General features: G+C 35.8%; 2 protein-coding genes across 2 annotated transcripts; one reads left to right on the forward strand and one right to left on the reverse strand.

Moving 5' to 3' along the window:
• The first annotated feature begins 2,401 nt into the window (after positions 1-2,401).
• Positions 2,402-4,162, forward strand: LOC116106497 (60S ribosomal protein L14-1-like). Its single transcript, XM_031392863.1, has 5 exons — positions 2,402-2,537; positions 2,669-2,770; positions 3,082-3,211; positions 3,308-3,420; positions 3,927-4,162. Exons 1-5 carry the CDS (start codon positions 2,535-2,537, stop codon positions 3,981-3,983), a joined length of 405 nt encoding a protein of 134 aa, XP_031248723.1. The 5' UTR covers positions 2,402-2,534; the 3' UTR covers positions 3,984-4,162.
• Positions 4,163-4,818: 656 nt separating this feature from the next.
• LOC116106493 (WD repeat-containing protein 55-like) lies at positions 4,819-9,469 on the reverse strand. Its single transcript, XM_031392855.1, has 14 exons — positions 9,232-9,469; positions 9,074-9,138; positions 8,899-8,986; positions 8,714-8,786; positions 8,309-8,415; positions 7,793-7,835; positions 7,606-7,662; positions 7,275-7,351; positions 7,117-7,165; positions 6,983-7,029; positions 6,800-6,873; positions 6,291-6,346; positions 5,673-5,784; positions 4,819-5,230 (listed from the first exon to the last, which is right to left on the reverse strand). The coding sequence occupies exons 1-14, from the start codon at positions 9,363-9,365 to the stop codon at positions 5,160-5,162; spliced, it is 1,053 nt and encodes a 350-aa protein (XP_031248715.1). The 5' UTR covers positions 9,366-9,469; the 3' UTR covers positions 4,819-5,159.
• Positions 9,470-10,986: the final 1,517 nt, after the last annotated feature.

Consider the following 10,986-nt stretch of genomic DNA (forward strand, 5'->3'; position numbering starts at 1 on the left):
TTCTATTTTATTTGGAGCCGTCAATTCATTCTGTAACAAGAAAGGAAACTTAGCATTTTAATCCAAATTATTTCTATATTCGAATGTAATTGATAATCTATAAAGTATTTAACGTAATTACAAATTCAATTAAGTTGAATTAACTCACGCTAATTTTAAAAAGTATAGGTTAAAACGGTCATTTTCCTTAGAGTAAACGACATTTTCCTACCCAAGGTTTGACAAAATTCTAAGTTGGTACCACATGTTACATTTATTCTAGATTCTCACCCTTAAAGTGAGGGAAAAATGTTTGATGTAACGATAAAGGGGTAAATTGGTCATTTTACATAGGTGGTGCACGTTAGCAGACCGCCGCCTCTAACAGTCCTCCGACGCATGTTAGTAGACGATGTCCTCGACGTTTTTGCGCCCTTTTTCCAACGATTCTTCCACCCAAAATCACCGTTATCACCACCATTTGAACCCCCATCCTCCCCTCTACAAAACCTACTCTTCACAACCCCTCATCACTCGCGGATCGCCGATCACGACAATCGCGACATGAGATTGGTTTTTGCCAGTTTCTGGCTGTTTTGAACGGTGACAACAACTTCACCAAAAAACAATCGATGAACACGAACTCTCGCCCAACGAATGGCGATGAAACGGTTGCTGGCGACATAGGGGTTTTATAGATTTGGAGACGGTGGTTGCAGTGGTGGTGTCCAATTGGATTTTCGCCGTCGGAATCCAGCGAAGAACACCGAAACCTTAAGCCTAACGACGCCGGCGATTGGAGGGGCCAATGAGTCAGGAACCAATGGGGTTTTGGACGACAGACTACGAGGAAGGTGATGGAGGTGACCAGGGGGTTCAATGCCGTCGAAAACAGCCCAGATCAGGCTGTTTCCGACAAGGGTGTATAGTGACCGAGGGTGTTTTTGACATAATTTGAAAATAAAATGGTAAGTTTATAATTCTACTAATTTAGGGGTTAAAACATAATTTATTAATTTACGGTTAAGGGCATTATGGTAATTACACCTTTTAAACCCTAAAAATTGCTAACACTGTTATTTTAAGAGTGAGAATCTGAAATAAATGTAACATGGGGCACCAAGTTAGGATTTTGTCAATACTTGGGTGGGAATATGTCTTTTACTCTTTTCCTTATTAACCAAACAAACAATGAATAAATAAATAAAGAGCAAACGAAATCTTCCCGCTGAGGTTTAGCGAAATACCAAGTTGATACCTCTAGTTTCATTTATTCTAGATTTTTACCCTAAAAATAACACTTTTTCCTTTATTTTAACAAGTATAGGTTAAAACGGTCATTTTTTTTTTTTTTTTTTACTTTTCTTCCCATTTCGTCTTCATCTCCGCCTCCTTTGCCCATCTTCTTCTTTTTCCCTCCACATCACAAAACCCCATCTCAAAAGATTCCGGCGACATCTTGACCCCTTGCTACCACCATCCGATCCCCCAACCCCTCCACACCAAAACCCCTCTGTCCCCCACCCTGTAGATCTTGCAAATTGTCAACCAGCGTAGCTTTTTGCTTCGCGCAATTGCTCCTCACTACCCCAGCCAAGGATTGGCCGAAATTCACCGTCGACGACCCTCCCCATCACTGCCATTTTTCTCCCCACTATCCCCCACCAAAACCCCTCTCATTCCACCCACGTTTACCTTTCCATTCGTCGGTCATCACATTGGCTCGAGTTGGTGCGCCACAAGCTTTTCCAACCGATATGGTCACCTCAAAACCTCCCCTGACTCCACCAATTGATTCACCGGTGTTCCCTCTCTAAAACCCCCATACTTCCCATCAACGTTCAATCACCATTTGTTGTTGTTCGTTGGCCTCCAATCTTTAGGGTTTTCAGTTTGAATGAATTGGGATTTGCTTAATTGATGAAATTAAGCTTAATTGGCGCTTGATTGGGTTATTTCCGTGTGTTGGTGGTTTGGATTTTGGTTTATTTATTATTATTTTTTTTAATTGAAATGGCGCAATTTTAGGTGGTGGCTGGGTGGCTGCTATGGTAGATCTGAGGTGTGGTGTTTGTGGGATTTAGAATGGGGTGGTTTGGCCTACTATAATGGTGGTTTGGAATGAGGTGAAGGGCAGATTGGTAATTGTAGTCTCTGCATCGGTGTTAGAATTAACCGTCACTTACGATATTACTTTTAATGTGAAAATCTAGAATAAATGAAACCAACAGTATCAGCTTAACATTTCGCTAAACCTTGGGTGGGAACATGACGTTTGCTCATAAATAAATAATTTAAGTATGGAGTCATATATTTGCCAGATTAGTAAATACATAAAACAAAGGGGTAACCATGCAAAAACCCAATCTTCGCCATTATTATTTCTTAATGTATTAGCTTCTCACCAATAAAATTCGAACGTCAAAATTCCAACATAGACTCGTTCGTACCGGATTATAGTCAAAAACCCTACTATAACTTAACCTCGCAAACCCTAGACTAAAGCCTCTTGCTTAACTCATCGCTTCACTGCCTTTCTCCGTAGATCTTCAAAGATGGTTAGCGCTTTCTTGAACCCTACTTGGATCTGTTACTTATATATTCATTCACTTTCATGTCCAATTTTTTCCTTTTTTTGTTTTAAATTTGTAATAATTAATCTATATTTGTTTTTATTAAATGGGTGTAGCCGTTCAAGAGGTACGTGGAGATAGGAAGAGTGGCGCTGGTTAACTACGGCAAGGACTATGGGAAGCTCGTCGTCATCGTTGATGTCATCGACCAAAACAGGGTACTTTAATTTATTTACTCTTTGTTTTTAATATTTGTAATTCAATTACACATAAATCTGATTAATGATTCTTACTAATGAAAAATATCTGAGGAATTTTAGATAAGATTTAGCTTGGATTTGTGTGCACTATTTTTTATTTTCTCTAGTGCTTTAGATTCTGCTTGTCAAGATCTTTCTTATGAAAACACTTTTGGGGTTAGGATAATTGTAATTTTTCATTGATTTATATCTTGTCAGTATATTTTGATTAGGTTGGATTGGTTTCGCATGATATGAGTAAGCATGTAATTTTTTTTATTGTGGTTTAGGCTCTTGTTGATGCACCTGATATGGTGAGGAGCCAAATGAACTTCAAGAGGCTTTCACTTACAGATATTAAGATTGACATCCAACGAGGTCCCAGGAAGAAGACTCTGATTGAAGCCATGGAGAAGGCTGGTTAGTGCCATGATTGAAAAATATAGTTTTTTTCTTTTCTTTTTTTCCCTTAACCTGCTTATGCTTTCCCTTAAATCTTTTATCCTACTGCGGCAGATGTTAAGAACAAATGGGAGAACAGCTCCTGGGGCAGGAAGCTGATTGTGCAGAAAAGAAGAGCCTCTCTTAATGATTTTGATAGGTTCAAGATCATGTTGGCAAAGATCAAGGTATGCAATTGGTTAGATATTTAGTCTTTGATGTGTTGCATGGTGTTGTAAACCCATAAGCTTATAATCATGTCCTTTGTTTTATGGGTCAATTACTTATCATATCAGTAAGCAGTTTTTTGAAAGTAAAAGTCCTTGCTTTTTTCTCCACTGTAGTTTCCTTTCCCTCTCACTGTGCCTTTCTTGAGTTAAATTCACAACCAGCACCCTGTTTCTGGAATTGCTTGCATAATTAATATGATCTGGAAACTTTAAATGCCATGCCTTGTGGCTTGAGTTAAAAAAGTGCACCAACCTCCATACTATGAGTACCAGTTAGTTAATTATTTCGAATTTTGTGGACCTAATATGAGTGCCAGTTAGTTAATTATTATCAATTTTGCGCCCTTTATGAATTAACTGGGGATGTTGAAGTTGATATATTTTTTATTTGCTGTTTGACATTTAGAATTTCATAAACACCAATTGCAAGCTTCTTATGTATATTTTATAATTGTGGGTTGCAGAGAGGTGGACTTATCCGACAGGAGCTTGCAAAACTCAAGAAGGAGACAGCAGCTTAGAAATTTGTGATAGAGTTATATGTTTTTGTTTTTGTTCAGTTTTTACTGTCTCAATTTGATTTTTATTAATGTATTGATTGATATGAGGAACCACCAACTTGGTATTTTTGGTTAATCATTATTATTCTGAGAACTTTTTAGAAACTGTTAATGATATTTCAATGTCAGTCCCCCCTCCATGAAAATGCTGTAGGTTACTATTTGTGGCCACGCTGAATAGAGAGCATTTGTTGATTGTGGAATCTGTTTTTACCGCTCAGATAAGTGCGCAAATACGTCTGTGAAGTTGCTTGCTGTATCAAAAACAGTGAGTTGTATTTGTGAGCCGTCTCGCATTCTTTCTTATATGTACTATGTAGATTAAGATTCAGTGGCCACCCGTCAACTGGAAGCCTGAAGCCCTTTAAATTAAACCAACGGTTGAAGATTAAAAGGAATAATACATTGTTCAGGATAAAACTGGAAGTATAATTTGAATTTGGGATATTCTACTCTTCAATATATATAATGAAATAAATAATAATAATAAAACACCTAGCTAAAAAAAGATGGACCAATATGATGAAGATGAGCAGCATGTGATGGACGAAGAATATTGATTTTAATGTGCACTTGGTCATAGTATGTGAAAAAAAAAAAATTATCTTAAATGTTATCTTTACTTCAATGAAAAGGACAATGTCATTAAAACATACGCACCGCACGAGTGACAAAAGTTCACTCTTAGTCAAGAAAAAATAATGAATCAACCAACTTTCTCGCAGATAAAATTTCTCCTACTATCGGCACCATTCTCTGGAAAGTTGATAAAAATAGTTTATTTTGGACAAATGTAAAAGGGCAAAAAAATCACAACAGAAAATTACATGTTAAGGATCCTTTTCCTTCCACTCAAATTCAGAATACATCAAAACTAAAATTTGGTTGCCTATAAAGGATGAAATCAACATCAAGCTCACTCAAAAATGCGCGAAGATCACTGCTTGGGAATGAGGAATGAGGAATGAGGATGCCAAGTAAAGCCCATGTGACACGAATTAAATTAAATCCCACAAGGTACATATGGTAAACATCACTCATTATAGGAGAATAAGTTGAGTCTCCTTGAAAATATTCACATTGATAAAACTTGTAACTGAGTTGGTATAAATGTAATAGCAGTATGCTACCATCCATCTACAAATCCGCAAAAAAACTATGTGAACTGCTTCCTTTACTTGCACTTTTACCGTTAGTGCTTTTTGTGCCTGCAAATGGGGACAAAAATTGAAATCGTGGCATACTTCAAAGTTAGCAGCAGAGACTGGCCAAAAAAAAAAACCAACTTGTCTTGAGTAGGCGAAAGCTTAAAGAGTTGGGAAAGAAGATCCACGGTGAAGTCATTTTGTTGCATGGTATAGAGCAATTAAATCAAAATTTTTAATAAACAAAATAATTATTATGATCAAAGACTTGCAACTAGTGCCATATATTATTTTTCTCTCTAAAGTGAAGAGGATTACAACAGTCTACAAAATGGTTGAAAAAATTCATGATCAATCTAATATTTGATGATGTCAACAGCACATGTAAGATTCTACTTATTATGTTCTTGTCCAGTGCTATTGATTTTAGACCTATAATCAGCATCCATATAAGCATCAGATGAAAGATTAATAAATAAATATTTTTGAAAGAAACTCAAGATACCTTTGTTATCCACTTCCATGTCACCAACATCACTGTCGCTGTCGCTATCTCCCAGCACAGCTTGACTTGTATTATTTCCAGAACCTTGTATTATGTCCTCCAAATCCCACAACTGCGTTAAGGAAACATCACCAATTTGAGTTACAGAAATTAATGAAGGGTGCTACAACATATATAAAAAATACAAATAAGATGACAAATAAGAAAACTGAAACTCTAGAATATGACTTACAAAAAAGAAACAAAGTAAAATCAAACAACTTGATGTTAGCAATCAATCTTCACTTAAGATAATCAAAAAATATTTCCACAATACATGACCATAAATTTGGCATTTTGGGATCATGTAACCTGTCCAAACTCCAAAAAAGGTAGTCCAACTTTCTCAACAAATTTACTGATTATACAATTTCAATCACAGTGCCAACTTATTTACTATTGCCCTGTTACCTTCGTATCGATCTTGCATTATGCACCCATATTGATATTGACCATATGAAGTGCCCTTTTGACAATTTGCGTATTACATAAGTGCATAGATATACCTTCAAGAAAGAAGACATATACATACACCCACACACTCGCATGCACAGAGAGAACGAGAGAGAGATGAAATACCTTCAACATTGAGTCATGTGATATGCTTCCAAGAAACTTTCTATCATAAGAAAAGGCTACAACAACAAACCAAAACATTCATTAGACAAGCATTCTTTAATGCTGTTAATCCAGCTTTAAGATGTCCAACTTAATGAATAAAAGTGCTAAAAAAGCAAAAGAATAAAAGATTAAAGGAAAAAAAATTTTGATCTGAGATGTGACGTGATATTCTAAATGGTAAGTGACAATAATCAATATTTCAACAACATCATAATTATAATTTCATGATATAGTCATTATTTAGAACAAGGTTACTTCTAGTATATGCTCATTTTAATAGTCTGGTCATCAGTACAGATATGTCATTGTTAATAATGTGATTATTACTACAGTATCACCATATAATAATTTTGTCACTATGAAAAATATGATTTTTATTAATAACCAGATGCACCAAACAACATCCTAAATTCAATTAATTGGTTCTGCATATAAATCTCTAAAGAGAATAGTGGGGCTTTTATTACCAAGTCCCTCAATTGGATATTCTGAATGCTCCGCAATTGGCTGAATGATTTTGTTGGGTAAAATGCCAACCAAGCTACAGAAAGAAAAGAGAAACCAGGCAAAAAATACTTAGGTTAACAATAAGAGAGTTATGATCCAACATTTCAGATAGAAATTTTATCCCATGAAGCACATCTGTTTACCTGATGAGGCCATTCTCAGATCCAGTAATAACCCTTTCTTCATCAAGCTAAGAAAAAGTTTCATAATATTTCAATATAGTAAACTTCAGAGTAGTCTAAACACTGAAAAATGTTACAATATTAAACAAACTCACCTTTAATAACACGTCAACAGAATTTGGAGATAAACCAGTAAAGCGATCACTGCAAATCCAAAACACATATTTCACCCAACATACACAAGAGCATAAGTGTGTCTATGAGTGCAAGATAGAGCGATATAGACAGAACAAGAAAGAATGTAATTAAAAACCTGCAATCCTTGAAAAATCCCCAAGAATACAACAACAAAGTTCCATTCTGTGATCCGCATACTACTTTACGACCATTCTGACCATGTCGTTACATAGCATATCAAAAAAACAGTAAATGGGTAAATCAGCAAAAAAAAATTTGTATATGAACTTGCAGATCTTCAATTAAAGAAATTTACAGAAAATTAATGATAGGAAGTACAAATATGGAATCTTGTGAAGTTAATTTACATTTCCAGGTTACTTTGAAGACATGTCCAGAGGAATAAGAAAATGCTGTATTTATGACTCAAAAAATTACAGCACTTCAAGTTTAAAATGAAATCACACCTTCATCATAACAATTGATGTTAGCTCTTCTTCGGAGAATTCAGACCGACTTTGGACCTTTCATTAACATAGAATGCATTAATAAGTTAATATATTCTGAAACCAAACTATGAATCAATAGTCCAAAAATATGCATCTCATAAATCAAGCACTATAAAAGTGCTTATCATTAAGAAAAGGAGCTTACCGTATTTTTTCGCAGGTTGCAAACAGATAGAGTACCATCTCCACTTAAAAATGTGATGATAGAATACATAAAAATTCTTTGTCAAAAAATAATGAAGGAAAAAGAAACAAAATGGAAGAGCAAATTAATGGAATGCAGAAGTTGAAGATATTACTTGTGTACAAATAAGTCTATTGCAAAAGGAACCAGACGTAAACAATGTAACTAATGATACCAAAAACAAAATAGATTGGGTAATAAGCTAAAATCACTTCCTAGCACTCTAATTCAAGTTTTGTTTTTGTTAAATTCTAAAAAGTTGAAATTTAGCTTATCATGAAAGACATCTTCAAAGAAACTGAAACAATATAGTTAAAGTTATTTTAAACTAATGGACCTATTTTAAAATAAAAGAACTCCCCTCAGTATTGTAATAATAATGACTCAGAGGTCATCAAAATAATTAGTGCCACATCCTTGTTGAAACTCATGGTCTTAACAGTCTCAAAGAGGTGAAAAATGGTTAGTGCAGTATACCTTGCTCCCAGCAGTTTCATGGCATCAGATGCAAAAGTCATGTCTGAAACATAGTCCTCATGAGCATTAAAGGAATTACAAAGAGTACGTTGTCTGGTATCCCATACCTGCAACAACAAAAAGATAAAAAAAAAAAAAGATGAGTGATTAGCTTCAATCAAATTGTTCAAAGAGTCTAGCCACTGCCATCCAATGTCATCAAGGAAGAGATGTAAAAGACCATAAAGAAGGGTATGCGACAATAGAATGTCCAGATAAATTTTGACTCAATTTAACTTCACAGGGATATATAATAAATCAAGGATATATTATGAAATGTGTATCAAGGAATGCCAAACCATAATTGATACACGATTTAAACTATCTAGTAGAGTAGTAGATTATGTTTCTTGGGAAATGTACAACCTTAATGCAGCCTTGATCATCACCAGACGCAATGGTTGACTCTGTAAGGTTTATCAAACTATAAATAGCATCCCTGAAAATTTATAACGTATTAAAACATTAATCCCACATCATTTTATTCATCAATTATTAAAATTAGTTTAAAAAAGAACTTCCAAAGACAGAATAAGTAGTAAGTGAACTACTCATGGGAATCTTCAAGACGGGCAATAGGTGATCCCGTCTCCAAATCAGAGGCCAAAATCGAGCGATCGGCTGAACCTGTCACAATTGCTGCACGTGCACATACCGAATGCCACACTTAATAATACAAACAACTAAACAAAAAGAACACAATTATGAAAAAAAAAATTAAATTACCTTGTCCACCGTTAATGAATCGAACCGCTCTGCAGGATTCCTCATGTGCATGAACATCCAACAACCTAATATCGACACAAGAGCCAAGCAATTATAAGTTAGTGACTGAAGTTATTAACAAAAAAGAGAAAGACTAGTGTCTGAAAATTGTAGCTTACTTCCGCGGTGGCGCATCAACGCTGTAACGATACAGGTGAAGGTCGCCAGTAATGAGAGCAGAAGCGACCAGCTGGTCCGAGGGATGGAAATCCAAACCAAAAGGTAAATTTCCTAAATTTATTTGTATCTCCATTGCAAGAGTAACAGCGAAAGCAACCGATTGCTAAAACCCTCCCTTACTCTTCCTAGGGTTTTACAGGACAGCATTGAGAAAAGATTTTCTCATTTATTTATTTTCTTTTTCGGGCCCGGGTGGGCTTTGGGCGGGGGACTGAATAAAAAAAACGNGAAGAGCTTGTCGTCATCTAATCATTTAAATTAAAGAAAATTTAGCTGAGCAAGAATTGGTAGAGTAAACAAACGACTTTTTTCCAATGTTTTAACAATCGGCCTCGGGTAAAACACGGCAAGCTGGCTGGGTCTCGAGTCGATCGATTGAACTGGGTCAATCGGTTAGGTCAACCATGATGTTAGCATAGTGACATCAAGGAAAAACAAATAACAGATTTCAAAATTTAAGTTCCTTGAGAGATTCATTAACAAAACATAATTCATGTTACAACTGATTTAGGGTTCAAAATAACAAAATTCATAAAGAAATCACATAATAATTAATAGTTTAATACACATTTTAGCAAAACGTGGTCTTCTTCACCCAATGATCTTCATTCTTCAATCCATCCTCAATTCACCATATGTTAGGTCACATATCATTATCATCACACCATCTACAAATAAATTCATTAGAAAATGAAAACTATAAGTTAAAACTTCTCATTTTAAAGTTTAAACTTGCTACCAAATTCAAATTGCTTTTTAACACACCAGCCAAGCAAAACCAAAAACCCAGAAAACCCTAGCCCATACCAACAGGGACTGCAGCAACCAAAAACACACCGGCCAAGCAAATATCTGGCACGAAAGAAGGGACTGTAGTAGCCACATACCTCATAAGCAGAAGAAGTTAAAACAAATTAGTTTGTTTGCTTCTTATTTGCTTTTACCTTAAGGCCCATTCTAAAGCGCATTCTAAAACATTATGATACAGGCTTATTGCAGAACTTTTTATAAACCACGACATTTGTTGCCAAAAGAGACATCTAGATAAACACAACCATAATCAACAGTCAACGCCTCCATTCATTTACTTCGAACCAAAAACACAAACCCAAGTCAAGTTCTCAAAAGAAAGGAAGAGATCGACAGACCAGAGAAGATGAATCGGAGTTGACAACGAAGATGAGCTGTTGCCGAGGATGAAAGCAAACCTCCACCTCTGATGAAACAAGGCTGCCGAAGATGAGTTGCTATCATTGAAGGAGGAAATCGATGAGAGATGAAATGCAGAAGTTAAAGAGAGATGAAAGCATTGAAAGGAAGAGACGACGGTACCTGGCAAAGATGAGCTGCGGTTGACGACAAAGAGCAGGAGGTCGATGGTGAAGAGAGGAAATCGGGTAACTGGGAGTCACGGTGGAAGATTTTCCAAGCAAAATGTCGAAGGGAAACGGTGTAAAATGGGTGAAAATCGCTGGAATTTGGGAGGAGAACGACAGCGAAGAGACGAAATCGGGCAAATGGGAGTCACAGTGGAAGATTTTCAGAGGAAAATGTCAAAGGGAAATGCTGAAAATTGGGTGAAAATGCTGCAATTTGGGTTTAGGGAATAAAAGGGTTTTTTTTTTTTTTTTTTTTTGTAAGTTCACCCGGTCTATTGAAAAAAATGGTTGGACCAGTGGGTCGATATAGTGCCT

The sequence above is a fragment of the Pistacia vera genome, unplaced genomic scaffold (genome assembly GCF_008641045.1).
Source record: "Pistacia vera cultivar Batoury unplaced genomic scaffold, PisVer_v2 Contig518, whole genome shotgun sequence".
NCBI classification, from domain to species: Eukaryota; Viridiplantae; Streptophyta; class Magnoliopsida; order Sapindales; family Anacardiaceae; genus Pistacia; species Pistacia vera.